General features: G+C 42.4%; 1 protein-coding gene across 1 annotated transcript in view; it reads right to left on the bottom strand.

The window, feature by feature from the left end:
• Nucleotides 1-7,810: 7,810 nt before the first annotated feature.
• DDX10 (DEAD-box helicase 10) overlaps nt 7,811-24,226 on the bottom strand; it is a 199,064-nt gene continuing 182,648 nt past the window's right edge. Inside the window, exon 18 of the mRNA XM_075713234.1 lies at nt 7,811-8,473. Coding sequence (XP_075569349.1) covers nt 8,284-8,473 — 190 coding nt within the window. The 3' untranslated portion in view covers nt 7,811-8,283. The remainder of the gene's footprint in view (nt 8,474-24,226) is intronic.

Genomic DNA, 24,226 nt, shown 5'->3' on the forward strand with positions numbered 1-24,226 from the left:
GATGTTCTTATCTTCCTGATGTAGGATGGAGAGATTTACAGAGGAAAACCCTAAAAGTAGTCAGATAAAGGCAAATACAATGATTTATCTCTTGGAGGAAGAAAGGGGCTCATGTGCAGCACACAGTGCATTTCAGACAGTGTTAGAGTGAAAGGGGGTGTTTGCTGCTCACCATAACCTCGCTGGTTACTTTCTGTTGTGTTTCTTAAAACATGTCCCAGGTCTCCATCACACACCCATCCCCACAGGTCAGGACCACTGAAGGCAGGTTTAGCAGCATCCATGTAGGAATTGTGCCGTTTACCATGACCTGGGAATTGTGAGCAGGACATCTGGCTTCCCTTCAGGGAACAGGATCCAACTGCAAGCTGACTTGCAGTCATTTGAATGTGCGATATTGTGTGGGATGACACCAAATCATTTACTGAATTCCCAGTGTTTCTCTGCACCTACTAATGACCAATTCAGCCAAAACCAATCAGGTTAGAGTTGCACAGACACTCTGTTTGTTAAAAGCAAAAAAAATAAAATTATTGGGAAGTAACACTTCCATGGGGAATCAAATGTCCCAACTGGATGATCAGCTGCTTTCTGGTGCCAACAAGTCTCTATTGCAAGGGTGCTTGTGGCAGCATCTTCAGCTGGATCAGGAGAGACTCCTCAAACCACTGTTTTGCTCAGTTCTTGGCATCCAGTTGGTCTTGGTCCTGTGACCATCCTTCCACATGCGTAATTCACTGCTATCGATGCACCTTAACTGCATACAAAACATTCTTTAAATACCTACACACAAAAGACCGTCTTGTACAACCATTTTTGCAGGAACACTTTCTATCAACTATTTACAAATGTCTTAACTGCACACAATGGCCTAGGCAGGTCTCTGGGACACTTCACCCAACATGTTAATGTGGGCATACAAACTGGACCGGACACAGCAGGAGTTGTCTTGGGGAAAATTTCTAGCACTGTCCAAAATTCCCACCTGGAGTCAAATGCTGAATTGTGAAGGCTCAGTCAATTGTCTCATTTGAAGTTGGCCTGTGTGCTCCAGCCATTCCATCACCTCATCGCTTCAGAGCACAGCCTGGGGGTGCTTGGACCACCCAAGGAATGAACCATTTACTGCGCTGGGTGTGCATACCAGCACAGCCCTGACACCCAACTTGATGGCCATGCTTGTCTCGTAACTTAAGCCCCGTAACTCTTGTCACGTTAGTCAGAAATGGCTCTACAGAGGGTTTAAGAGACTTTTTACCACCTCCCATGTTACTCATAAAAGAAGCTACCTATGAGAGAGCAGGGGTAACTGCGAGGCTTTAGCTGCTGCATCAGTCTGCCCAGGGCTGGAAGCCGGGGCAGAGCTCACACTGTATCAGGCCCAGGGCAAGGCGTGCTTGCCTACCCATGAGCAGCCCTTTTATTGACAAGTCAGGACATCAATATGAAGCACATCAGTAAGTTTCTGAGTACAACTGAGAGTGTACTGGAATAGACTCACCTCATTGCTAGGGGAAATGATTCACATTAGTATCTGCTTTAAGAACAGAACACAAAGTCTCTTACAACCAAAACCAAATCCCAGTGTTTTCCACAAAGGCCTGGTAACATCTCCAATTAAATAAAAACTGTACTCAGGGCAGTGGCATCAAAAACCTGTAACCCTGCTGAGATGCAATTTGTAAGACAATTGTGGTGACTAGCAAGCTTAAATTAGTTCCTAAGCTATATTCATTAGCTTTCACTGAGCTCACGGAATAAAAACAAGCTGCATTTCAGTATAATCAAATGCAGTTCGTGGGAAGGATCACATGAGTATAGCCATTAAACATACAGATTGGAGGAACCATTTCACTTCCTTATGAAGTGCAGCACAATGTATGTAAGATGGACTTGCAAAAAATTGTGCCAAATTCCATTTCACCTTAAGTGTGATAAGCTCAAGCACATCAACACCAGTAACAGCAAGTTCACTTTACAGCCTGTACTTACACATGGCTTTTTTGTAAAAGCTTAGGTTCAGCATCAGAAGGACGAGCTGTGCATGAGAGAGAGGACTTCTGTAGCCCTGGAGAGGCCATAGCCAGGAACATTATCTTCCTCCAGGATCCCATACGTGATTAGGAGAACGATGCTCATTAGTTTCCTCTTAATGCAGCTGAAATCTCAGCACAGCTACTTCTCAACTCAAAAGGATTTCAAAAATTGCTCAACACAACTAATTTAGTTTAATTAAACTTATCTAAATTTTATAGACAAAACGCATCTCAGATGATGTGCAAAACTTATAGATGGCATCTACCCAAGAGATTCCACTCCTGGGTAAATCCGCTAGCTGATAGCCCAGTGTAATTTAAGCAATCATTTTTACATGACTGAATCTGATTAATAGTTTTCTTTGCAAAAAATGGCTTCTGGCCAGACATGGACAAAAATAGGCAATGCACAAGGCATTCTTGGAACAGATCAACTTCTTGCTACTGATTTAATCATAGCAATACCTCCTAACAGGCCTGAAAAGAATCTTCTTCTGCATTACGCTTTCTAATTCATTGATGTTCTTGACTGACTCATTTGCCTTAGAAGTTTGGGGAGTACTTCATTATAAAAGCGTTCACTTGGTATAGACTAAAGCCTTGATAGCTATTTTTATGATTTACAAAGACAACGACAATGCAATTTTCTGGCATCTAGTTCCACCTTTTAAAGATAAAACTTGCAGATCCTTCTGAGAATAAAAAATTAATCTGAAAGGATGAGACTAAATTCAGAGGAGCTGCAAACACCAGAGAAGAGAGCAATAAAACAAAGAAATCTAATGAAATATGGTAAAAAAGTGAAGGTAATAGTCTTTTCTTACTACAACTATTGATTGGAAATTGTATTTCTCTTGGAGTTAAGATGAGTTCTGGATCTTCTAGCTTGAAGCACACTGGGTGCACGCTGCTCGAGGTCCCTATCAAATCAACAGCGAAAGCGGCTGCTGCAATGAGAAAGTGTTACTGTCCTTCAGCTGCCTGTTATCAGGCCTCTGCCCAGTTAGCAAAATGGACAGCGTAAGGATTCATCTGTTTCAGGACAGAACCAACCTGCTCAATATAAACCTCAGGTTATTAGTCAGAGGAAGGTTAAGGCTGGGGCAGCGACCTCCAGCATAAAAGGAGCAACATCCTGAACCACAGTGGGCATTTCTGCAGCAGCAGCCTACCATAGCTTAGCATCCCTGCTACAAGGCATACTCAATCTCTCACAAGAAATAAGCATCAACCAGGTCAAACTAGAGAGTAGCACGATAAGGAAAAATATCCATTTGCAACCTTTACTGAGATACATTTTCTTCTGGTGTTTTATATCAATTTTATCATATGTATCCAGGATTATAGGAACCCACAGGGTCACTTCAGTATCTTCAGATCTTGTACTATTTTTTATAGCCTGAATTGAATGTTCTCTACCACAGCTCTCTGGTTTTTAATGTTTTGCTTCAGGCATTTCTCTCTCTTTATGAGTCTGGTCAGAGAGCAGGACACACCAGTCAATGCTCTAGCTGGACTCACACAGCTGCAGGAGGAATAAAAATTACTTTTTATTTCTATTCATAGAATATTTAAAGGAAAATACCCATTTAAAATGTTAAATATTAATTTGCAACCACTTATGTTAGAGCCTGAATTTCTTATACTTTTCACACCATTTAATGTGCTGCATCAATAAGGTCTTTACAAAGTGAACACCTAAGAGAATTTTCTATGATGCTGAGGCAGAACAGTATCTTTGCAATGACACATTTTATATGCCTCATGAAAATACTGCAAGCTGGACAACTTCAGTAGCTAGCACATTTAGTGTCAGTCTATTTAACTAATCTAAAAAATCCAAAGACTCTTCAATGCTATCATGACTTTTACCTGACTTCCAGTTTCCATCCAAAAGAGGCTTCAAACAAATTGTAATAAATTATGCAGTAAACAAATGTCTCTATTATTTTGTATGCAACAAAGAGAAAATTTGACTCTGAATAGAAGCCCACTAAACTATATCATTATATAAATGCCTAATGTATATCCTCAGAATTACCTAAATGTACTACATTTAGTCTTAATGCTATACCCAGCTACAAATCAATAAACTGGAACCATTCCAGCAGCAAAAGGAAATCAACCACTAATAATATAAAGTACAACTGCAAACTAATATGAAAATTCATTATTTAAAACAAGATTTCCTGCTTGGCGATTTAAGGATGTCTCCTGGCGGACAGCCTTGGAAAATACTCAGCACCATGCTCAGACCTTGCTACCCACCCTAAAGGAGTCCCCAGAGGGGACTCTCCCTCCTCCCATGGAGGGCTGCAGCCTACAGGGGTGAGAAGAAGCCTGAAACCCATCCCAGGGTGCTCACAGCACCAGACACCACGACATCTGAAGGTTAGTGTCCTGCACAGAAGGCAGTTCAGACACCAAGTGAGAGGCTGCTCTTGTTAAATCACAAACGATTTAGGAGTTGTGGATTCAGCTACATAAAGTCATCAATGAAGTCTTACAGGCAAGCCTGATTACAGGCAAGCCAAATGATTTCCACACTTCCGTTTCTCCTGTGTAAAGCTGGGATTATAATGCATGTGAAGTACAAACTTTCAAAAACTTGGGATTTGTTCTGATGCTACAGCAGCACATGCTGTACCTAGGACCAGGAGAAAGGGAGGTGATGAGTGGTGTCCCCAGCTGGTCCCACACACATGGGACACGCATGCCAGGTCTTTTGGCAGGAGGTTGAGAGGTCCACTAGTGTGAAATGCAAACCAGCTCCCTGGAAAACACCCTTCAGTCAAGTCACTCCTTGCGTTTATGAGCTTAGTATTTGGTTTGTGTGCTTTCCACGTCTTTTCTTACTCCAGAAGCATGTCTGGTGAAGAGCCTCTTAAACCAGATCCACAGCTGATGGGAATAGAACAACAGCCACTGCCTCAGAATGCTGAATCCTGCCTTTTTTCTGTCTTGTTCTTTCTAGCACACGTAGCAGTTCCCCATTCTTAGACACATCGCATGGAGCATCTGCCTTAAGCCCCTTCCCTCTACTTTTTCACAAGGCTCTATTCTTGTAGGAGTTACAGTCTAGATATATGCATCCCCTCAAGGACAGCCACATTTGAAGTAGATGGACAAACTTTGCAAGGATTCGAGAAACAAGGGCTCCATATCAGACAACACAAATACACTAGAAACTCCATTATCCCAAAATACAAAAGCAAGAACACTTGAAAAATTATTTTACACGGACAATGAAAACATCACAAGAATAGAAGTGCAGCATAATCCTTCCAATATACACAATCTAATTTTTAGTCTTACTGATCACTAGGTAAGGATACTTCTCTTGCACCCCAGCATACGAATGAGAATATTCCACTAAGAAATGGTAAATCTCTTTGGTTTTTTACTCACTTGCCCCAACAAACTATGTTCAACCTTCTCAGAGCAAAGATTTGAGTTGAGGGACATCAGGTGATGATGTACAAGACAACTGATCACCACAAAGTACACTATGGATACCTCTGAATAACATGTATACACCACCGTACGTATCATCATCTATATCCAGCTCATCTTCAAATAGCTTTCTGCTGTTGATGCTCCTTGCACTGAAGTTTACCACCTTCCTCCACAACTAGAGGAGCAGGACCTCTGTTATCCCAGTGCAGAAGCATTTGTTGACACCACCCATCACATTCGCTGCAGCTGTTCACATGATGGAGACTAAGCACAGTCATAGAATAGAATCATAGAATCGTTTAGGTTGGAAAAGACCTTTAAGATCATCCAGTCCAACCATTAACCTACACTACCAAGTCCACACTAAACCAATCAAGGGTAGACTAGACTAAACCATGTCCCAAAGTGCCACATCTACCCGCTTTTTGAACGCCTCCAGGGATGGTGACTCCACCACCTCTCTGGGCAGCCTGTTCCAATGCTTCACCACCCTTTCCGTAAAGAAATTTTTCCTAATATCCAATCTAAATCTCCCCCAACACAGCTTGAGCCCATTTCCTCTCGTCCTATCGCTAACTACGAGGGAGAAGAGACCAACACCCACCTCACTACAACCTCCTTTCAGGGAGTTGTAGAGAGCGAGAAGGTCTCCCCTCAGCCTCCTCTTCTCCAGACTGAACAACCCCAGTTCCCTCAGACACTCCTCATAAGGCCTGTGCTCCAGACCCTTCACCAGCTTTGTTGCCCTTCTCTGGACACGCTCCAGCACCTCAATGTCTTTCTTGTAGTGAGGGGCCCAAAACTGGACACAGTATTCCAGGTGCGGTCTCACCAGTGCCGAGTACAGGGGGACAATCACCTCCCTGCTCCTGCTGGCCACACTATTACTGATACAAGCCAGGATGCTGTTGGCCTTCTTGGCCACCTGAGCACAACATGCCTGGTCACAACAGCACTGAATCAGATCCTTCTTCATTAACAGATTCATCAGCAATACTATTCCCAGATCACAGTATTCTCCAGGCCCAGTGTGGCACTGTAGACTAAACAACACTGTGCATCAGCTGCCAAGCAGGTCCCATCTTTCATGTTTAGCTGTTTGTGAAACTCGGTCATTTCTTCTCATTCCACATTGTCAGGAAGGAGCAGATGGCAGATGTGCTCTGCCTGTAATATTGTTTTGATGATACCCTGCCTGCTGGCAGAACAGCGGAAGCAACATTTGGAGACAAGAATTTGCAGTATATTTTCAGTTTTGGGTAACTGAGCTAAAAGATAGCAGGGGGTACAGAGAGAGGAAGAAAGGCTTTTACTGAATTGATGCTGTTAGATTTCTGTAACAAAAAAAATGGAAAAAGTGATATTGAAAAAAAAAAAAGGAGTATTTAGTTTAATATCTTCTTTATATGGGTGATGGGAAGACCAAACAGATACAGCTTTTTGAGACAATGTGTTTTACTCTCTACTTTGTCATATAAACTTCACTAAGACATGGGTCTGCTGAAAACAGACAATCATCATTCTACATCCCTGTTCGTTGTCAAAAAACTTGTGTCAGCAAACAAAACATTGGATTTTCCTGCTCTTTGTTTTCTAACATGGCAGCCTTCCCTTTGCCTAGGTCATTTTGGAGATGTGTAAAGCTCTCAGCAGTTTTCATCGTTCTCCGTATTGCTTGCAAGGGTACCATGCTTTTTTCTGAACAATGTGCCAATATTCTTGAGGGTGTAGTGAAGAATGCAAGCAAAAAGAGAATTTGGCTCATAGCTGGCATTTGGGTGCAAGCAAGAGAAGAAAATCTACTTAAATAACTAAGAATTTGGTATTGTATTAATATTTTCTTTTGCTTCAGAGAGAACACCTGCTTCTTCCCTCACATACCATCTTGTTGCTGTTCAGCAAAGTGCAGCAGTTATGGGTAAGCATGCACAAAATCTGCAATAAACAGCCACAGTTTGATGGGATGAAACTTGAAAATATACTAAAAAATAAATTATTTTTCTTAATTATATTTGGTCATAACATAAAAAAGTAGCTCACTTCCAGTTGCAAGTCTGCCACAAAATCTACCTTGTAACCAATTTTATCAGGCAGTGTTACACTCTCTAACTTTTTGTGGCATCATGTGTTCTCATTCATATGGGATTCAAATGCAAGATTCAAAGTTTTAGCTTCTAAAAATCGTTTTCTGAACTGCTTAACATCAGTGACAGAATCATAGTAGAAATGATAAATAATAATAGAAAGAATAAATAAATGATTTCATAACAAAGTTGTAAGAGACACCAGAAGTTTATACCAAGGCTTCAGAAATTTTTATTAAAATATTTTTAAAACATGTGCATGATACACAGAAGAAAAAACACATTTTATTTTTAAGTAATATGTTTTGAGCTCCCAACAGTATTTCTTCCTTAATAATTTTACTACACATTTATCTTCTAAAATATCAAACCTGACACAGTCAGGAAAGGAACACCCTGTTTTTATTTAAAGCAAGATTAAAATAAAAAAAGATAATTGATTCAAAACTTGGAGATTCTAAATCATGAACGTGTTACTGCAAAATGACATCTGGGGATTTAGGTTGGAAAGTTGGTTTTGAAAGCCTTATGAATCAAACGAAATATTGTCTATAGTCTATGAGCCAATCTAAGGCAATCCCATTACACATGGAACTCATTTATCTATGTCCACTGGTACTCAGCTGCCCAGATGCCAAATTCATCTTGTGTACACTACTGACAAAACTGTGAAGATGTCCCAGAAAAGAAAACCTGCATAAAAATAATTAGCTGTGACTGTTGAGCAGACGTAGTACAAGCTCTTCATCCTCTGCCAGAGAAAGCCCAGTATCTAATGGCAAATAGGGGTCCTCCTCTTCACTGAGCTTCGCCTTCTTTCTTTTCAGTGGCATTTCTTCTGTTGTGTTACTGCTGCTATAGCTTCTTTTCTTTCTTCCACTCTTCTCCTCAAGTTCACTGCAGAAACAAATCAATTAGTCTTTTTAACAACTGTGGTAATCAATATCATCATGTAATCAAACAATTAATTTTAAACAAGGCACATTTATGTCAAGATAAGAGCAAACAAAATTACAATTCAAAAGGGTGAAGCAACAGAAGCTGATGAACTCTGACTCTCTAAATTAGAACTGTTTTCAGGCCGAGGTGGTGGTGGACGTTCTGCTGTCTTAATTGATTACAGTATATCAGGATATTGCTATCAGCCTTATCTAATACTTGCTGCCTTATATTGTTGACAGACAACTTGACCAAACTGATTTAGTGATGTGTCAGTGGACCTTGACATGCATTGAAGATCTTGTCTAAAATAAATATGCAACAAAAATAAAAAGATGAGAACTGTCATTTCACTGGTGAATCCTACACTTAATACAGTTTTGATTTGGGTCCATCTTATTCAAGCCACTCTTTCCCCTTCTTTAAGAAGCCTTCCTTGGAAGCTATTAACCACCTCTTTGCCATGAGAGAAAGAGAAAAACCCAAATCCAGTTATTTTCCCTGGTGAATACCTATTGCTTCTGCTTCTTTTCTTAAGACTTGAATGAATTGCCTTTTGTAGCCTTCAATCTGGATGAAACGGCTGCCTATCTGTTTTAATACTTTCACTTCTATCACATGGCCACATGACAGCAACAGGAAAGAAGCCCAGATTTTCAATCAAAATTTGGCAAGTTTCTACCCAGACAATTCAATTTACTTAAAAAAAAATTCAACAAGAATTTTAATTGTCTCAATTTTTATAATTGCTTAAGTGTAAATGTAATGTTTATGAAATGTTTCATTCAGAAATACTGTTTAGAGACTTAACAATTAGAAACACCAATTATAACAAACGGCTCAAATTGGGGAATACTGTCCTTCAAAACAACATGGCACAGGAACTCAATGTCCAATTCAAACCACCTTCAGCTGCCCACCTTGCCTTTTTCCATTAATAGGACTAGTTACCAGTATGTGAAACTCACTGGAAACCAGCCCAACCCAAAAATTAACCCCAAAACATGGCAGTTTTCAAGAAGTTCCCAAATGGTCTCCGAGAGAGATTGGCAGCACAATGCTTCCTCCTCTTCCTGGCTTGTACACAGTGCTTTCTGGCTGCCTCTCCATCAAGACGAAGGGGTAACATGAGATCTGATGGCCTTGCACTGGACTACAGTTGTGTGACCTTTCTCCCTCTCTCATCCATCCCACCTTTCATAGAAGAACGGTGCTACCTCCTGCCTACTCATTATAGCACAGAGAGAGGAGGGAAATCCTATGAGAAACACCTTGCATTTCCACAATGAAAACAAACAGAACACCCTACCTTTATGTCGTCCTTCTCTGCCTATCCAAAAGAAATAGTGTAAAGCAACCTGATCTAGTGAGAGATGTCCCTGTCCATGGGAGGGAGGTTGGACTAGATGATCTTTAAAGATCCCTTCCAACCCAAACCATTCTATGATTCTATGAATAGCTGATGACTGTGCACCAAATAAGTTTTCCTAAAATTGGGACATTTCAAAGGATACAACAACTTTGCCAGCTTTGACCTGTCATTGGCATGGGGGTGACTTTTCAGTGTTTGCTACCAGTGTTTATTTCATTCCTTTTCTGGGGAAATGACTCTTTATTTCTCTCTGCAGTGCTTAAGATATTCCATAAATGCTGAAGTTACACTGCCAGTACATGAAAACACTCTAAAGCACTAAGATTTCTCACTTTTCCAAGTGGCCAGTGTGGGTTTGGGCTAGAGTATCATGGTGTTCGTTTTGATCAGGACACAGTACAGGGGTTCACTTTAAAAGCGTAAGGCTGAAACCTCGTTAAGTTTGCAAAAGAGCCAATTATTTCCAGCATTTGAATGGACTGTTAAGCCCAGTTTGCATTCATAACTGACTAATGCTTCATCTAGGACATTAGTTGAAAACATCTTAGCAATTAAAACAATGCAGAAATCTCACAAGTTATGAAAAAGCAGACTTTTAAATACCAAAAATTATATTCATTTTTGGAGTTTCAGAGGCCCACAGGCCTAGATGTCTGCAAGGTATAACATTTAAATATAAAACACACTCACAAGGAACTGTGAGATTTCTAATTTTTTCCACGAACAAAAGCACATCAACACAACTATGATTAATTTCCATCATAAGCTTTGTGGAAAGATTATGCTGAGTCAAGCTGTTTCTTATTATTACTGAGGGATCATGGTGTTTGATTAGTAGTGCATACTAAACATGTATCTACATGTTAGGAGGCGTATTTTCACACTAACTTGACCCCTACTGGGCTGTAAGCTGGAGAGGTGAATACGGAGGAATGTATAACACAGGAAGCAGCAGCAAAGCCACCAAGCAATGAAAAGAGCTAAAGGCATGTGTTTTCATGATGCCCAAAAAGTAGAAGCAGAACAGTATTTGATAAAGGAAACTTAGGAAGGAAAGCAGACAGTCATGTGGAATGCGCGAATAAGATGTTTGTAATTTTGAGATGCGAAGACATGACAGACAGTGCCCGTCCATACAATGGTTTGGGTTGGAAGGGACCTCTGAAGATCAGCTAGTCCAACCCCCAACCCTGTTCCTGCAAGATGGATTTCTACCAGCAGTGGTTTGGGTGGTGTGAAGAGGGGCTGTACTACTCTGGAGGAATAGTCAGGGATGTAGTTTTTACAAAGGGTGAAAGTGGCAATTTTAGAAGGAAGCTGGAAAATCACCAGGAGAGATTTCTGGCATCATGATGCCAAGGGTTATCCCATACGCCATCTGGGTGCTTCTCCTAAACTGTTTGGACAGAAAGCTCTTTGGAGGAGATGTAATAGATGTAATTCCCAGGTACGCATGTAAAAGGGCAGCTATACGGGGAGGACTTCTGCACTTGTTGTCAAATTAATTCCTCCTCAGTCTCCATGGACCAAAGGCCTGTCAGCCCACCCTGCAGAGCCAATCTTTTTATTGTTGGTCACTTCCCATGGACATAAATGGCCCCTTATTCCTCACAAACACACAAACTGAGGCACTACCAGCTGGTGTCCACAAATAGCCGAAACAAAATAAAGTTATTCTAAAGTGAACTATTTTCTAACAGAACACCACAGTTAGAAAGCAACCCCACAATTCAGATCCAAGCCAAAGCCAGTACATCTCTTCATCTTCTATTTATAACACTTAGAAAGCGGCATGTGCAGCTGGATTACAATTCCTTCCTTTTACCATCTGGTGCAATTTAGCTTTTCAGCCGCCTGAATGACCTGCGCAGTCTGAAGCTGCCTGATGGAAGGATTTACTGGGACGGGCTGTGTTTACACAGGCAAGAAGGTTCTAACAGCCGACATCAACAGGCACAGTAATTTCTGTGGTCACCATTTGCACAGCTGTAACAACAAAGGAAGGTACTATCATTTGATAGGTAACGTTTATTACTCAAACACTAAAACATGGTTTATGAATCCTGTCCCTTAAATAAATGCTAGCATATATGAATGGCATCTGGGAAACGGGATCTAACTATGACCCTGATAGCTATACACCAAGAAACTCTTTTAATTTAACTACTAAAAAATAATCTCACAAGTGTGTTTGGGGTGATATCAGGAAAAAATAGAAAGGTTTTAATTGTTAGTATTTAACTCGCTTCTGGGCTTCAAGGTATATCTTGACAAGCTGTAAGGTTTAGATTTTAAGTGCTTGAGAGTCAGCCAGTTGAAATGTGCAGCCACACAGCCAAGTTGCTGCTGTTTAAACAACGTGGTACTGTGAGATCTCAAGACAGGCTCTGCTTCAGTTAACATTTATCAGAGCTTGCTTTGGAGCCTAGGTTTACCAGCACTGCTCTGGAAACAAACCGCCCTTGCCACTGAATTGCAGGCCGTGAGTCAAGTTTCCAGGCTGCAATATAGCACACGCGAGCTCTTTCCCAAAGAAATGTACAGGAATAATGAATGAATCTGCTAATAAAATACAGTTCAGAAAAGTTAGGAATAATTTATCCCATAAATATTGGCATTTTACTAATCAAACATGCTGTGCCACAAACCTTTTTCCGTGTAATAAATTTTAATTCACAAGGCCATGGCAGCAATCCTAATGAAGATTAATTACTGCAGTCCCTTCCATAAAGCCCAGTGCAGCTTCTTTCTTACTTGCTGTCAGAATGCTACAGCACATAGAAATGGTAATGAAAATATATCGTGTTGTGTTATTTCCCTTACTGGCCATTCCACTGATGTAAATCAAAACAGCTCTAAAACTAGATTTATAAAAAACAATTGCAGGGAAAGGGATGAATAATCTACTTGTAATGAAATACCAGTGTAATAGCACTAAAAGCAAAAGACAAGTCTGTCTTGGAGCTGAAGTACCATAATCTGGGACAAGAAAAAAAAGTATTTAAATGGAAACCAGAGCAGGAAGACAGTATGCTTAATATTTCTTATTATTGCATGGGAAGTAGACAGGAGATTTGATGAGAAAAGGCACTCAAACCATCCATCAACATCCCACTTCTGCTCTGAGGTCACCTTTACTTTCTAAAGGCTCTATTGGACAAGTGGCAGTGGACTCAAATTGAATGTCTGAAGCTGTTAACAGCACTTTTCTTCCCCATTCCTGTCGCAGACATTGCTGACCGTAAAGCAGCACTACCTGACCCAGCCCTGGACCACAGGGGTTTCCGTTCAGTGTATTTGGGCTAAGCAATATTAGCTTATCTTTATATACCAGTCTGAAAACTGAAATCATACAGAGGTTGATTCTCATATGGATCAAATATTACTGCTCTGGGTTGAAGCTGCTCCAGTTGGAGGTGACTGTGGCTGCAATCAAACCATTCTGATTTGCTGTATGCCCCTCTGTCAGAGGCTTAACCTTCTCTGAAATGTGCTGCTGCCTTTGGAGGTGCTGCTAATGACCTACCTAACCCTCGCATTCGTTCACTCCTCAGCTTCACCTGACACCAACATTCCTCAAATCTGTTCCTCTCCTTTTCTTTTGTGTGACCACTACCATCCTCCAATTGTTGATAATTAATTTCTGAACTACAGAATTTCAATAAATACTCATCCCATTTCTCCTTTGTTTATGTAGACACTTACTGATTACATGCTACATTTTTTTTTCTTTTTTTTTTTTTTAAAGGTAATTTCTGTAGATGACAAGGTTACAGGAACCACAGGAAGGATCTAGTCTAACCTGCAGAGCATAGGTTACCAAATTTCACTAGGAAATTGTACCATCAGGTCCATTTCATATAGTGAGCTAGAGCATAACTATTATAAAGACTTTCATGGCATAAGAATATCACATCTCTACCAACAGCAACCCAATGTCTCAATGTCCAGTTTTGCAGCTAAACAGCATGATCAAGCCCTTAAACAGAGACCTTTTACAATGTCTGCCTTAAAGTGCATTTCTGTCCACCACAGCATTAAGTTCTGGCCTTCACAAAGTCACTGATATGGCCTGAGTAATAGAGGGAGCACCATGATTTCCAGATGAATCATCTCAAAAGACAATGTAATGTCAACTGCATCAAGAGTCACATAAAACTTAGCAGGTCAACATCAGCATCCTGGTATAAGAAGAAGGTGTAAGAAACTGCAGTTTGCCCATAATTTTCAGAAATAAAGCAAGGTACACAACCAAGCAGCACTGACTGCTGACTTGCACACCCGTCAGCTAGTCACTGGCCATAAAGATATTTCTTTCTTCTTTCCTCTTATGTCCAAGATCTTTTCCATGCTGATCTAAGAGCTAATGCAATCAGTGGCACCTATTAAAGATTTGAAGAAGGTAACGATAACGTCAATTGTAACTTTGTTCTTCCTCAACATTTTTATTTAAAGAGGTTGGGGGATTAGAAATATCAGAAACTCAGTTTGACTGCAAAATGAATATTTAATAAAACCAGCTGCTTTTCTTCCACCCTATTCGATACACTTAAATTTTTCACCTCATTAACAATTTACATCGATAGCCTTAAACCAAATAGGATGAATGTTGCTAGATATACAAAAATTAATCTCATATTACATGCTTGGAGTCATTAATTACTCTGCTTGGAGAGGTATGGCTGGAAGGGAATTTTATTCAAAGGCAAATTTAACTCATGATTTGTACAGCTCCCCCAATTTAAAAAAATACAGGGGCGGGGGGGAGGGAGAGAAAAGATTAACAATGTTTTTGACATCTTAAAACCATGGACAGATGTCCTATTTTTAAAGACTGTTGAAGGAAGATACCCCAGGTCTCACATACTTGCTTTGAATGATCCCTTTTAGAAGCATTTTCTCCCTTAAAGCAAGTAGCAGCTAGTGTAGCCCAACATACTTCTATTTTAATCCAACACTTTGAGCAAAATCTCTGAATTTTGGAACTATAAAACAGAATAGAGTTGTATTCTTTAGTCTCAAAGCCTAATTTCACCGTGTGCTACTCTCAGCTCATTTGTTTTTGTTAAAATTATTAGGTCAATATTTCTCAGCCCCAAGAGCAACTTATCATACAATCCAGTGACAACTCTTAAGAGAGGTGCATGAGACATAAGTGTTGATGTAACAGAAGCACCTCCTTCCCACTGGGAGCAAGATTTCTTGTCTCTTCTCATATTTATTCTTCTTGACCCACCAGATCACCATCATCCTCCCTCCTCCTTTCATGCATACATCCCCTTCACCCCCTTCTTCCCTCATGCAAAATCAATACCACTTCTCCATGGCCTTATGCTCACCACCAGCTTCTTCAGCTACCATTTTCCTTTACCCATATGCTTATTGCTCATTCAAATTCTCTTGCTCTTCTCAATTTTCTCTTTTTCCAGCCCTAACAATTTCCTGCACTGCACCTTCCTCTTTCAGTTGTGCTTCTGCTTTCACAAAAGCCTCCTAAGGGGTGCTCAGAGCACCTCACAAGTCTCCAGACATGCCTACACTGAGCCTCAAAGCTGACCTCAGAGCTACAGAACAGACCACTACATTTTTCAGTCACACACACCTAAAAGAAATGTGGTTTCATCAACACTGCCTACTGGAAACAGTCCTTGGTCTGTCCTTCCACACCAAAATATGCTGAGATGTTGCCCAGAAGAGCTCTTGTTGGCACCATCCAAAGTCACAGCAGCTGTGGGCAATACTAACAACCATGTGCCAGTACTTAAGCCCACACCCTGGCCAAATTAATTTAGCCTGTAAAGATGTGACTGATGTTCCCTAAGCAGGCCCAAGCCAGCCCAGAATTAATTGCCACATGCTGCGCTGCACATGGGAGCCATCAATCGCTCTTAATTTTGACATACTCCTTTCAGGCACTCCTAGAAATGTAATTTTGTTCTGGACCCTGTCATCTTCCAAATCTATCTATCAGCACATCGTTGCCCACTGCTCTTGCCCTCATAAGGATCCCACAGTGTTTCACTCTCCTATTCCTTTTGCATACCTGCCCTGGCTGTTCTCACCACTCACTGCAATTTAATTACTATCCTTAGCAATGACTGACAAACCCACTCCCAGCCTGTCCCCGGCTATAATGTAATAGTGGTGTCTCTGCTATCTGCTTCTGGAAATCGCTGCTGATAATAAACTCAAAATTGCGGTCTTTGATGTTGCAGGTTCATCTGTAGTACTTCTGCCATTGGAGCAGTGCCTAAACTGATGTGGCCTCTTCTGGAAAGCTCTGAATGTCAGGTCTAGCTAGGCTGTTTGAAACTGCTCTTTGGGTCCTTGCTAACTCCCATTCAGCCTAAATGCCGGAGAAGAACTGAAGCAATTTGACTTGCTTTCCAAATTTCAGTCCTCTTGCCTTCTTAACAAAGGCTGAAAACATCTACTACCCATTGTCCTAGTCCTCCAGCAAACACAGACAAGACTGAAAAGCAGGAAAGTATTCAGTCCAATTGTGTAAAGATGGAAAAACGAACAAAACCCTTTAAAAATCCCCTTGGAGGAAGTTAAGGACCTTTCCTATTATTAGGAAGTCAACCAAAAGTTCTTGAGACATGTTTGTTACCCCAAGAATGTCTTGCTCCTAGCCAGGGAAAGCTTAAACCCCCAAACTGATACCAAAAAAGTGACCCAGCCAGATTATAAACCCCAGAGCATTAAATGGACGTGACGGATTTACACAAACATTTTACTTAAGGAAGCAAAACAAAATTGCAACTTTGTAGTCATAAAATGAATGCCAAAAAAAGCTAAGTCAGCAGGGTTTGCATGGCAAGAATATGCCAATATTGCATTTGAAAATCATAACAAAATTTATGTTTTAACAGTTTCTTTGCAAGACCACCTTTTAAAGAACCAAATAATGTTGAGATTTTAAATGGCCATCAACTACAGTTTCAAACATATAGAAGATCTTAAATCCATATGTCATCTTAAAGAAATTATAATATAAAATATGTTTTATTTGATGAGCCTTGGAGTCTCCTATTCAAAATCTGAAATACAATTTTTAGATAAATTAGCTTCCACACATGACTAAGTTCCAAAGACCAAATAAAAACCAACCTTCCAAATAAATGATCCTTTGCCAGGCTCAAGGCAAAATTCATTATTTAAAAAAAGAAAATTTAATTGGTGAAACCCTCCTAGATTTTAAGTTGTATTTCAGATAGAAGGATACAATGTAGATAGCAGTGTACCATGGAAAATGTTCTAACGTTGCACTTTGTTCTAAAGTCACATCCAAACATAGTCCAAACAACATATTTAAAGCACATTTAGTAAATTAAAACCTGACAAGCCTTAATACATGGCAGAAAAAACCCCATATCTCAGCTCCAGTTGAATCATAGAGTATTTTTTATGCTCAAAGTTACTCTCTCCATCCCAAATTACATTCAAGACTAATCTCCTTAGGATAACCAAAATACTGTAGACATAACACTTCCAAGAAAATATTCCCTGAAAAAGTAACTCAAGTAAGGACAAGTCCAATAAAATGGAAAACGAAAAAGGATTAAACTGTGTCTACATGGTATTAAATTTACATGTGTAAACCTGGCATACTGAAAACAAGAAAAAGATTTTAAAAAAATCAGTTACCACATGTGATTAGTTGTAGTTTCAAAAGCAATGTTATCTGTCTAGCGAATGGAGCACTCAGTGGGCCCTCTGGGTGTCTGAATTTTATTCCCAGACCTGCATCACCGCCATGATCTTAGGACAAGTTACTACATGACTCAACATTCCTGCCTACCAAAAATCACACTGACCTCCTTTGTAAAGTGTTGTGAGATTTGCTGAGGAAAATACTTCATCAGAAATTATTACTGAATTCCTGTTCTCCTTTTTTATATGTTCTTTCTTTTCCAACCTACTTCATAGGAAGGGGAAACGACCAAGGCCCTAGACCTTCTTTGAGTCTTAGCTCTCCTTGAGAGCAGACTCTATGACTCCAGGGGGCCAGTTCAGCCACAGATTCCAAAAAAATCTGCACTGATTACCACTGCCCATCTGTCGTGGTTTAGCCCCAGCCAGCAACTCAGTACCACGCAGCCGCTCGCTCACTCCCCCTACCCCGATGGGATGGGGGAGAGAATCGGAGGAGTAAGAGTGAGAAACACTCCTGGGTTGAGATAAGAACAGTTTAATAATTGAAATAAAGTAAAATAGTAATGCTAATAGTAACAGTATAATAATGGTAATAATAATAATGATACACGAAGCAAGTGATGCACAATGCAATTGCTCACCACCCGCCGACCGATACCCAGACAGTTCCCGAGCAGCGATCGCTGCTCCCCGGCCAACCCCCCCCAGTTTATATACTGAGCATGACGTCATATGGTATGGAATAGCCCTTTGGTCAGTTTGCATCAACTATTCTGGCTGTGCCCCCTCCCAGTTTCTTGTGCGCCTGGCAGAGCATGGGAAACTGAAAAAGTCCTTGACTAGCATAAGCAGTACTCAGCAACAACTAAAAACATCAGTGTGTTATCAACATTCTTCTCCTACTAAATCCAAAACACAGCACTATGCCTGCTGCTAGGAAGAAAATTAACTCTATCCCAGCCGAAACCAGGACAGTATCCACCCCTTATTCTATACCATCTACGTCATGCACAGGCCCTCCCCTTTCCAATGTGTTCCAATTAATCACCACCGCTTTCCCTATCTTGATATACACACAGATATCATTCCCTTCGTCTATGGCCCATCCCTCTAAAATGTCCATTGAGTTCATTTAGCCCATGACTTTGGGTTCCATCTGTTATCACAGTCTTTCAGAGCAGGAGAGGTGGTGTGCAGTGTTGGACTGTTGCATGCTGAAGTCAGTTCTCATTCCAACATGGTTTCATCAAAGTTCATTTTCATTAAGCTGGGCAATTCTTACTGCAATACCATTGATGCGGCATATAGCAATCATAATATATAGTATTATATACTTAATATTAACCTACTATATTATTATATTAACATGCAGTTAAGAGATAACATATAGTTAAGAGATAACATACAGTATTATAAAGCAATTAATATTATACAATTCAGTTCATTGGCTATTTTCACCCAAAATCAAATTCCCTTGAGGTACACATTGGGCTTCCCCATCCTTTCGCATCACCCACCAAGTGCACCCAGGTCCTTGAGAAAAAGCAATCCCACGAATGGGTTTGCCTTTGCCAGAGGGGGAAGTAACCCAGACTGTCTTCCCCAGCATATTTTTCATGTGCACTACAGGAACTTTATCTCCTTCTACAGTACGTAAAAGTTTTGATTGGGCAGGGCCAGCTCGATTGGCAGATCCCCTGGTGTTGACTAACCAGGTGGCTTTTGCTAAATGCGTATCCCAATGTTTAAACGTCCCACCACCCATTGCTCTCAGGGTAGTCTTTAACAATCCATTGTATCGCTCAATCTTCCCGGAGGCTGGTGCATGGTAAGGGATGTGATATACCCACTCAATGCCGTGCTCTTTGGCCCAGGTGTCTATGAGTTTGTTTCGGAAATGAGTCCCGTTGTCTGACTCAATTCTTTCTGGGGTGCCATGTCGCCATAGGACTTGCTTTTCAAGGCCCAGGATGGTGTTCCGGGCGGTGGCATGGGGCACGGGATATGTTTCCAACCACCCAGTGGTTGCTTCCACCATGGTGAGCACATAGTGCTTGCCTTGGCGGGTCTGTGGGAGCGTGATGTAATCAATCTGCCAGGCCTCCCCATATTTATATTTCAGCCATCGTTCACTATACCCAAGGGGCTTGAACTGCTTGGCTTGCTTGATTGCAGCGCATGTTTCACACTCATGAATAACCTGTGCAATACTGTCCATAGTTAAGTCCACCCCTCGATCACGAGCCCATTTATACGTTGCATCCCTTCCTTGATGGCCTGAGGCGTCATGGGCCCACCGAGCTATAAATAATTCACCCTTATGTTGCCAGTCCAAATCCACCTGAGCCACTTCAATCTTAGCAGCCTGATCTACTTGCTGGTTGTTTTGATGTTCTTCAGTGGCCCGACTCTTAGGTACATGAGCATCTACATGACGAACTTTTACAACCAGGTTCTCTACCCGGGCAGCAGTATCTTGCCACAATGCGGCAGCCCAGATTGGTTTGCCTCTGCGCTGCCAGTTGCTCTGCTTCCATTGCTGCAGCCACCCCCACAGGGCATTTGCCACCATCCATGAGTCAGTATAGAGATAAAGGACTGGCCACTTTTCTCTTTCAGCAATATCTAAAGCCAGCTGGATGGCTTTCACCTCTGCAAACTGACTCGACTCCCCTTCTCCTTCAGCAGTTTCTGCGACTTGTCGTATAGGACTCCATACAGCAGCTTTCCACCTCCGATGCTTTCCCACGAGACGACAGGACCCATCAGTGAACAGGGCATATTGCTTTTCATTTTCTGGCAATTTATTATACAGTGGGGCCTCTTCAGCACGTGTCACCTCCTCCTCTGGTGATATTCTAATGTTTTTTCCTTCTGGCCAGTCCATGATCACTTCCAAGATTCCTGGGCGACTGGGGTTTCCTATTCGAGCCCGTTGTGTGATCAATGCAACCCACTTACTCCATGTAGCATCAGTTGCATGATGTGTAGAGGGGACCCTCCCTTTGAACATCCAGCCCAACACCGGCAGTCGGGGTGCCAGCAGGAGCTGTGCTTCAGTACCAACCACTTCTGAAGCAGCTCGAACCCCTTCATATGCTGCCAGTATCTCCTTCTCAGTTGGAGTATAGCGGGCTTCGGATCCTCTGTATCCCCGACTCCAAAACCCTAGGGGTCGACCTCGAGTCTCCCCTGGTGCTTTCTGCCAGAGGCTCCAGGTAGGGCCATTCTCCCCGGCTGCAGTGTAGAGCACATTTTTAATATCCTGCCCTGCACGGACTGGCCCAAGGGCTACTGCATGAACTATCTCACGTTTAATTTGTTCAAAGGCTTGTTGTTGCTCAGGGCCCCATTTGAATTCATTCTTCTTCCGGGTCACTTGATAGAGAGGGCTTACGATCTGGCTGTAATTTGGAATATGCATTCTCCAAAAACCCACAACGCCTAAGAAAGCTTGTGTTTCCTTTTTGCTAGTTGGTGGGGACATAGCTGTTATTTTGTTGATCACATCCATTGGGATCTGACGACGCCCATCTTGCCATTTTATTCCTAAAAATTGGATCTCTTGTGCAGGTCCCTTGACCTTACTCTGTTTTATGGCAAAACCAGCCTTCAGAAGGATTTGGACTATTTTCTTTCCCTTCTCAAAAACGTCTTCTGCTGTGTTGCCCCACACAATGATGTCATCAATGTACTGCAGATGTTCTGGAGCTTCACCCTGTTCCAGTGCTGTCTGGATCAGTCCATGGCAAATGGTGGGGCTGTGCTTCCACCCCTGGGGCAGTCGGTTCCAGGTGTACTGAACACCCCTCCAGGTAAAAGCAAACTGGGGTCTGCACTCTGCTGCCAAAGGGATGGAGAAAAATGCATTAGCAATATCAATTGTGGCATACCACTTGGCCGCCTTTGACTCCAGTTCATATTGAAGTTCTAGCATGTCTGGCACGGCAGCACTCAGCAGCGGTGTAACTTCGTTCAGGCCACGATAGTCCACTGTTAGTCTCCACTCCCCATTAGACTTTCGCACTGGCCATATGGGACTGTTAAAGGGTGAGCGAGTCTTGCTGATCACTCCCTGGCTCTCCAGTCGACGAATCAGGTTATGGATGGGAATCAGGGAGTCTCGGTTGGTGCGATATTGCCGCCTGTGCACAGTTGTGGTAGCGATCGGCACCTGTTGTTCCTCAACCTTCAGCAACCCTACAATCGAAGGGTCCTCTGAGAGACCGGGCAAGGTGGACAACTGTTTAATTTCCTCTGTCTCCAAAGCAGCTATACCAAAAGCCCACCGGTACCCTTTTGGGTCCTTGAAATACCCTCTCCTGAGGTAGTCTATGCCAAGGATGCACGGAGCGTCTGGGCCAGTCACAATGGGGTGCTTTTGCCACTCATTCCCAGTTAGGCTCACTTCAGCTTCCAGTACAGTTAGCTGTTGGGATCCCCCTGTCACTCCAGAAATACAAATGGGTTCTGCCCCTCTATAGTTTGATGGCATTAGCGTGCACTGTGCACCAGTGTCCACTAGAGCCTTATACTCCTGTGGGTCTGACGTTCCAGGCCATCGAATCCACACAGTCCAGTAAACCCGGTTGTCCCTTTCCTCCACCTGGCTGGAGGCAGGGCCCCTCTAACACTGGTCACAGTATTCGCTGTTCACTTCCTGTAAATGTGAATCAAAAGTCCCCTGATCAAGGTCGGAAGTAAAATTAGCCCTCTTACTCTGTCTCGGGAACTGCTCACTGGAAACTGGAGCTGCAATTTTCCTGGGAGAACCGCCTTTTCTAATAGTTTTTCCTTGCAACTCACGCACCCGTGCCTCTAAGGTTGAGGTGGGTTTTCCATCCCACTTTCTCATGTCCTCTCCATAATCACGCAGGCAAAACCACAGGGTGCCCCGTGGTGTGTATCCTCTATATCCTCTCTCTTGAGCATAGGGACGTTGACTCCTAATGGCTGAGACACTGGTCCGTGCAGGTGGGGAGTAGGACAGATCTTTTCTGAGTTGTTGGAACTCTTGGCACAGTTTTTCCACAGCTGAGACACAGGCCTGTAGGGAGGAAGAGAGCTTTTCTTCGTAGTCCCGGAGTTGTCTAGCCACTTCATCCACCGTTGGTGCCTCGTCGTCTTTCCAGGCTAGTATTGCCAACGAGTTGGAATACGATGCTGGTGCGCTCCGTACCACCTTCCACCACATGGATTGTGTGCACCTGACTTCATCTGGGTCTTTGGTTAACCGCTCATCATTCAGGTCACTATAAATCACCTCCAGCACGCCTAATTCCCTCAGGTACTGGATACCTTTCTCTACGGTGGTCCATTTGCTTGGGCGGTATAAAACATCCTCCTTGAAGGGATACCTTTCCTTCACGCTTGACAGGAGTCGCCTCCAGAGGCTGAGCGGTTTTGCCCCTTTTCCAATTGCTTTGTCAATGCCCCCTTCCCTGGAAAGGGATCCCAGCTGCTTGGCTTCCCTACCCTCTAAATCCAGGCTACTGGCCCCGTTATCCCAGCATCGGAGCAGCCAGGTGATGATGTGCTCGCCTGGATGACGACCAAAATCTTTTCGCATATCTCGCAGCTCACTCAGGGATAGGGATCGGGTGGTCACCATCTCATTTATGGGTTCTTCCTCCTCTGGTTCTCGTGATGGCCCTGGTTCATCTTCATCCCTTACTAAACGAACTGATTTCCTCGTGTATTTTTTCTTCTGTATAGGGGCAACAGATACCGGCGCAGGTTGGTTCTCTGGTTTAGCCGCAGTGTCTGTCACTGGGGTTTGAGTAGCCGCAGTGCTCATGGCTGTGGCTGGAGTAGCCACAGTGCCTGGGGCAGGGGTTTGAGTAGCTGCAAGGCCTGTAGTGGGGGTTGGAGTAGCCGCAGGGCCTGTAGTGGGGGTTTGAGTAGCCACAGTGCTTGTTGTTTTGTCATCAGGTCCAGAGACCTTCTCTTTCTTTTGAGGGTACTGATTAGCGTTGACCACGGCTCGATAGGCATGGGCCAGTCCCCAGCATGTTGCAATGATTTGTGTCTCTCTGGAGCTACCAGGGTGACAACATACTTCTTCCAAATACTTTACTAATTCTTCAGGATTCTGCACTTGTTCAGGGGTGAAGTTCCAAAACACTGGAGGTCCCCACTGCCCTAGGTACTTGCGCATACGTTCCCACACACCCTGCCACTCATAACTATCCAGCCTTGGGGTAGATCTCTGGATGGTATTTTTAAACTGCTTACTGACCTTTATCAAAACGGAAACAACATTCCCAAGAATTATCAATAGAAGTATCTTAACTGCCCAGGGGTGTTCAAGATACAGGAAAGTTGTTGTAATGAAGGAGGAAACATCATAGAAGAAAGCAGCAAAGGTGCCATTCTGTATTTCCTCCACAACAAGCCTCTCAGAGTAAGAAGTATAATTGCTAACTCTCTCTATGAGGTAGTACCCGAAGTACAGTAGTGACTTCTGTATGAAACCCAAATACCAAAGAATGCTCAAGGTCAGGGTTTTGATAAGGAGCCTCCCAAGCAAAAGATCATGAATCACTGCAGAGCATAGCACACTGCACAAACTGACAGCAAGCTTTAACGCGTGCTGCAAAAAAAAGAACATGGTGCAGATCAGAAGAACTAATATCGTGACCGGCAACTGTTAACAGACTCCTTAATACACTCTGGTTAAT

This window comes from Pelecanus crispus, chromosome 1 (genome assembly GCF_030463565.1).
Source record: "Pelecanus crispus isolate bPelCri1 chromosome 1, bPelCri1.pri, whole genome shotgun sequence".
NCBI lineage: Eukaryota > Metazoa > Chordata > Aves > Pelecaniformes > Pelecanidae > Pelecanus > Pelecanus crispus.